The 6064-nt window shown below is 58.8% G+C and overlaps 1 protein-coding gene across 3 annotated transcripts; it reads left to right on the forward strand.

Moving 5' to 3' along the window:
* The first annotated feature begins 706 nt into the window (after window positions 1-706).
* On the forward strand, window positions 707-5412 carry CD74 (CD74 molecule). 3 transcript variants are annotated; one of them, XM_005503393.3, is made up of 9 exons: window positions 707-883; window positions 2311-2486; window positions 2597-2688; window positions 2785-2838; window positions 3071-3166; window positions 3404-3494; window positions 3912-4100; window positions 4448-4534; window positions 4727-5412. In XM_005503393.3, exons 1-8 carry the CDS (start codon window positions 813-815, stop codon window positions 4513-4515), a joined length of 837 nt encoding a protein of 278 aa, XP_005503450.1. In that variant the 5' UTR covers window positions 707-812; the 3' UTR covers window positions 4516-4534; window positions 4727-5412. The 3 variants fall into 3 exon arrangements, with proteins under 3 accessions (XP_005503450.1, XP_005503451.1, XP_064885849.1); XM_005503394.3 differs by lacking the exon at window positions 3912-4100; XM_065029777.1 differs by lacking the exon at window positions 4448-4534 and having other exon boundaries at window positions 4727-5077.
* Window positions 5413-6064: the final 652 nt, after the last annotated feature.

Consider the following 6064-nt stretch of genomic DNA (forward strand, 5'->3'; position numbering starts at 1 on the left):
GGGGAGCCAGCTGCCCCACTCCCACTGGTGCTTTGGGGTCACCCACCTTGTGGGGGCTGCTCATCCCCTCTCACGTTTTGGGGTTCAGACCCCCAGTGCCACTGCAGACAGAGAGGGGCTTGAAAACACCTGGTGGTCTTTAATTGTTACCCCCTCAGCCTGAGAGATGCTGGCCAAGCACCCCCATCTGGGAGGGTCCAAAATGCCCCTTTAGGGAGAGTTTGGGTCAAAATGCAGCTTTTCCCAGGCAGCGAAGGTGAGTGAGGAGGGGTGTACCCTGACAGCGTGTCCCCACAGAGGGTCCTGCTCAGCCTTTGGTGAGGGCAGCCCTCCGAATAGCATCCCACCTTCTGCATCCCACCTTTGCATCTCACCTCCGCATCCCACCTCCTTTCTCACGCCCACCTCCCCTATCCCACCTCCACATCCTACTTCTCCCCTCCTGTACCCCATATCCCAGCTCCTGTACCCCACATCCCACCTCCTGCCTTCCCCCAGGGTTGACAGAGTCCCCAGGCCCGTGGAACCGGGTGACACCAGGCTGGGAGTCATGACCTGTCCGTGGCAGTGGGGTGGGGAGCGATGTCCCATGAACTGGCCACAGCGCTCACGGCCGCATTCAGCATTATTTCTGGACCAGAGACCTGCCGAGCAGAGGTCTGCCTGGCAACGGGTGATGTGGGTGCCGTCAGCCAATGGGACTTTTTTTTTTTTACCCCCCCCGGGTGGCGGGGCAGGGTGGCTCCGCGGGGGTATTTCCAGCAGTGGCACTCGGGGTGCTCATTGCTCATCGAGGTGCCGACAGCGGAGCCATGGCCGAGGAGCAGCGGGACCTCATGTCCGACCGCGGCAGCGGTGTGCTCAGTCTTGGGGACACCCAGAGGTGCTGGGGACATGGGGTGTATGGCAGGGGGTGTGGTGAGGGCTAAGCGGGTATAATGGTGACATGCGTCGGGGGGGACATTGCATGGCCGTGGGTTGGAAGGGGCTACAGTTGGGCTAAGGGGGCACAGAGCGGGTATGGGGCAGAAGGTGTGGGTAGTCACACTGTGGCTATGGGACACTGTGCAGCCAAGGAGGCCGTGGGGTGACTGTGGGGCAGGCAAGGAGTGGCTGTGAGATGGGTCAGGCGATGGAGTGGCTGTGAGGCCAAGGGGGGTCTTAGTATATCTGTGGGGCGGATGGGGGCATGCCGTGGCTGGGGGGTGGACAAGTTCATGGGGTAGCTGTGGCGCAGATATGGGCATGGCACGTTTGTGGGGCAGAGGCAGGTTCAAGTCATGGCTATGGGGCAGGCAGGGTCACGCAGTGGCTATGGGGTGGGGGGGCACAGTGTGGCTATGGGGCAGGAAGGCTGATGACGTGGCTATGAGGCGGGGGGGCACAGCGTAGACCCAGGACTCATCCGGCTTTGTGGGGCTTTCCCCCCCCCTCCCCCCATCCCAGCCACCCCCCTGTCCCAACCACTCCCCATCTCCCAACTTGAGGGCGTCCCCAAACACTCTAGCCAATCAGAAGCCCGGGAGCTCTGACAGCATCAGTCACTAGGCAGACAACCCGGCAGCGCGTCCCGCTCCGGACTTCGCCTGCAGCAGCGGCAGCACCCATGGGTGCCCCCACCTGCTCGGGTAGCGGAGGCTGATGGTGGCTCCCTGGGGCACCCCTGCACCCCACCAGCGCCCCGTTCCCCTCGGCGGGGAAGGATCTGGCCTGGGGAGGCCTCGGCAGCACAGTGGGCGGCTGCCTGGCACTTGGCTTTGCCTTCGCTTGGCACCTGAGTGCGATGGCAGCACTGTGACACCCACCTGCCTGGCCTGCCTGCGTGCTGCCCGCAGCCTCGGGGTGCCCCACACCTTTGCTTTTTGCACAAATTTGAAAAAATTAAGTGCAATATGGCATCTCATCACGTATGTCCTCTGCCCTGTGGGACTGGTAAGGCTTCAGGTGGCTTCATCACCCAGAGTGATGCTGTGCCCCCAATTCCCCTTGCAGCGTCCTGCCTGCAGACCCTGTGTGCCCATACGCTCCTCCGGTACCCTCCTGTGTCTGCCCCCACTCGCCCCCGCAGTGGGTTTCGGTTCCTCCATGTGCGGAGGAATGTCCTTCACGCTGAGTTTTCACTTCTGCACACTGTGACAGGGGAATTTGCATTTGTCTGGCTGCAACCCCCCTGGGAGGGGGGTGTTTGGGGCAGCGTGGGACAGTGTTGTGGGCTGCAGGAGGGGTTTCTGGGGGGACAGTGACGACAGAATATGAGGCCATGTTCTGCAGCCGGTGGCCAGGGCTGAGCTCCCTCTCCATGTCCTGCAGGTCTGCATGGGGCCGCAAAGCCGCCCTCTCCACACTCTCCATCCTGGTGGCCCTGCTGATTGCTGGCCAGGCTGTCACCATCTACTTCGTCTACCAGCAGAATGGGCAGATCAGCAAACTGACCAAGACCTCCCAGACCCTGCAGCTGGAGGCACTGCAGAGGAAGCTGCCTGCAAGTCAGTAGCCCCATGAGCACCAGCATGGTGGGGGGGTGGCCAGGGAGAGGGGATGGGACCCCCCTGGACCACCCAGCTGGGCCCCCCTCACACTGCTCCTTCCTCGGCAGGTGCCAAGCCGGCCAACAAGATGAAGATGGCCATGGTGAACACACCCCTGGCCATGAAAGTCCTGCCTCTCGCCCCCTCTGCAGAGATTATGGTAAGAGATGCCCACTGCCACTTGGCACTGGCTGCTGCCCACAGGGCTCGCTGCCAGCCCCTGCGCTCACACTGCCTCTTTGCCTTTTCTCTTGAGGACATGTCACCCCCTAGCAACAGAACCGAGGACCAAGTGAAGCACCTGCTGTTGGTAAGGTCCCCAGCTCCCACACCAACCGCATAGCTGCCCCCTGTGCTGTAGGAGGGACCCTCTCCTTCCAGCTTCAAGCTGTCTCTTGGCTGGGTCTGGGATCTCTTGGGGTGCTCTGAGCTGGTGGGAGCTCCTGGCCTCCTGCAATGTCCATGTGTCTGAAATAAGCAGAGCTTCGCTGCCCCTACACTTCATTTTTCTTTGCCGTCTCACTGTGGTGGTCGCTCTGCAGCAAGGAGACCCCAGGAAGATGTTCCCGGATCTGAAGGCCAACCTGATGGACAACATGAAGACCCTGAAGAACACCATGACTGATATGGACTGGAAGGTCAGTGCTCACTGCCAACCTACCCTGTCCCTTCCAGGTGCACCCCTGCTTTGGGGAGGGATTGGGGTGACCCCACCTGGAAAAGCAAAGTCCTGCTTGAGCCAGGCTTGTGTTACTCCCACCCCAAGGGAGGTGGTGCTGCTCACTACCTTCCCTGGTCCAGGCTGGAGCTCGGAGCATGGTTCCCCCATGGTGTTCCCCCTGTCCCCCTTAACATGCTGGTTCCCCTCACTGCAGGCCTTTGAGTCCTGGATGCACAAGTGGCTGCTGTTTGAAATGGCCAAGAACCCCAAGCCAGAGGATCCTAAGATGATCCCAGCAGAGAAAGGTATCAGGGATGGGGGCTGCTGAGCTGGGGAGGGCCGGGACTGACCCTTTGGGGACAACCACCCCCCAGGAGGTGCCAGCATGTACCCCAGCAGAGGCAACCGGCCCCTCTGTCCCCTGGCCAGTCATGGACCTCTTGGTTCCTTGGGGACCCTCCAGTTGGTGGCCTTTAGGACATCACAGAGCCCCTTGCTGTGGGGCATTCGGGATGAGCAAATGTCTGAAAAGGCAGAGCACTACACCAAATCCTCAGTCCCTGGGTAACCCAGGAGCTTCGGAGATGTCACCGGGGTGGGGCTTGTTCACCTCTTACATTAAATTTAACTGCTTCTGGATAAAAAGCTCCTACCAAGGCCGCTGGGCTGCAGAAGGGCCCGGGGGGGTTCACCATGTCTCCCCTTTGTTTTTATTGCCCTAGTGCAAACTAAATGCCAGGCGGAGGCCAATTATGGGGGTGTCCATCCGGGTCGCTTCCGACCCCAGTGTGATGAGAGCGGCGACTACCTGCCAAAGCAGTGCAATGCCAGCACGGGCTACTGCTGGTGCTCCTACAAAAATGGCACCAGGATTGAGGGCACTGCCACTCGGGAAAAACTGGACTGCCCCGGTAGGTCACCAGGGAGGGGAAGGAAAGGAATTAGCAGCGTTTGTGGATGCTGTGACCCATTTTGCATGTGTTTAGGGAGGAGAGGATGTCCAAGCTGTAGAGCATCCCTCAACCATGTGTCAGCATGTAAGGGATGGAAGGGACCCTAAAAACCCCAGGCACAGCCCTCCTGGGTTAGCGGCAGCGATGGCAGGGCTGTGCAGTCAAAGTTTTCCATGAGCCCCCCCGTCCCCAAACCTGTGGCTCAGGGGGTGGGTGCAGGCTCTCCCCCACTGCCTTCAGAGGGGTGGTGGTGATGGGGCAGCCCTGGAGGGTCCAGCACCCATATTCTGTCCCCTCTCCTACAGATACCACCACGACCACTGTCACTACCACCACTGTGGAGCCAGGGATGGCCTCTGGGGTGGACATGTAGAAGCTGGGTCTGGAGAAAGGTGAGAGGCCAAGTGGGACTGGGGGTGTCAGGGAAAGGAGGTGGGACTGGGGGAGGCACAGGTCCAGCCCCAGGAGCCAGGGCAGCACTGCTGGGGGGTGGAGGGTTGTGATGGAGACACAGCAAAAGCAGCCTGGGCTTTGGGGGGCTTGGAGCCACCTTCCTGACCACCTCCTCTCCTTCCCCAAAACAGGCGAGTAGAAGAGGACGCCAGCAGATGCCTGTCCCCTCTTCAGCATCCCAGCTCCCATGTTTGTTTTTTCCTCTACTTCATTTCTGCTCTTACATTGCTTTCCTGAGACGATTAACAGTGGGCATCCCTGCGTGTTCCTGGCCCTTCAGGCATTGGTTGCGACCCCTCCCCTGCTGCAGGGCTGAGCTGCCGCCAGGATCAGTGCTAGAGATGGAGTGTTCCCTTGGAGTGGGGGTAAAGCAGGCTGGAAAATGATTTCAGCAATGTCAGAGCCATAAATCCTGGTGCCTTTTGCTCAGTGGCAGAGCTCACCCCTGCTGAAGAATGAGCCACTAATGCTTTCTTACACTGAACAAACATTAAAAGCAGCAAGACAACCTCCATCAGCTTCTTAACTGACCCCTGTAGGCTGAGGCCCTGTTAAGATTCCTACACTAAAGGGTGTTTTTGTGGAGTGCTCAGCTTTGTAGAGATGCTCGCCTTCAGCTTTTGCTTTCAGGCTGGAGAACAGCCGCAGCAGTGGGTAACAGCGGGGCGGAGGAGCCCACCCTGGAGGCAGAGGGGCTTCCAATTTTCCCGAATTGATCTGCTAATTCCTTTATAAATGACTTCACAAGCTAATTATTTCAAATAAACTTTTGAATAAGGAATCCTAATAAAAACTCCATCAGGGCAGTGCTTGCAAATGAGTTGAAGCTAAGTTAAAAATAAATGAATGTTAAGAAAAAAAAAGGGAAAAAAAAATCTCTGCAAAGACACTTAGACACCTATGCCTCCACCCAGGCTCATACATACATACACCACGCTCTTGTCCCATTACTTGTTCAATCTCTCCTCCACCCCAGGAGGCTGGTGTCACCTTTAAGCGAGTGACAGTGTGGGGGGAGAGGAGAACAGTCCCCAGCCCTGAAGCCCTCCCCCTCCTGCACCCAAAGGGAGCCAGAGAGCTCTGCCCTCAGCAGCAGAGCCAGAGCTGGGCGGCACAGCCTGGGAGGGGGGATCCACTCCCTTTCTCCTCACCTGCTAAACCCCAGGGCTGGGAGCGATGTGAGGAAACAGGCACAAGCCCAGCACAAGGCACAGGGCAGCAGCTGCCAGCAAGGCAGGAGGCTGGGTCTGCACAGGGTGATGCACAAGCCTCTCAGCACTATAGTAATGGAAAAAAAGTGGAAGCTGGAAGAACACGCAGTTCAGAGCTGAGGAGCAACAGCGTCTGCTCTTCTTCAGGGAGCAGGCAGAACGCAACTCCTGTTTCCCCAGGGGTTGAAGTGGTGCTCACAAACATCAGGAGACGCTATGCTGTCCAACCTGCAGCATCCTCCAGAGAGGGCTGTGACG

This window comes from Columba livia, chromosome 14 (assembly GCF_036013475.1).
Source record: "Columba livia isolate bColLiv1 breed racing homer chromosome 14, bColLiv1.pat.W.v2, whole genome shotgun sequence".
NCBI classification, from domain to species: Eukaryota; Metazoa; Chordata; class Aves; order Columbiformes; family Columbidae; genus Columba; species Columba livia.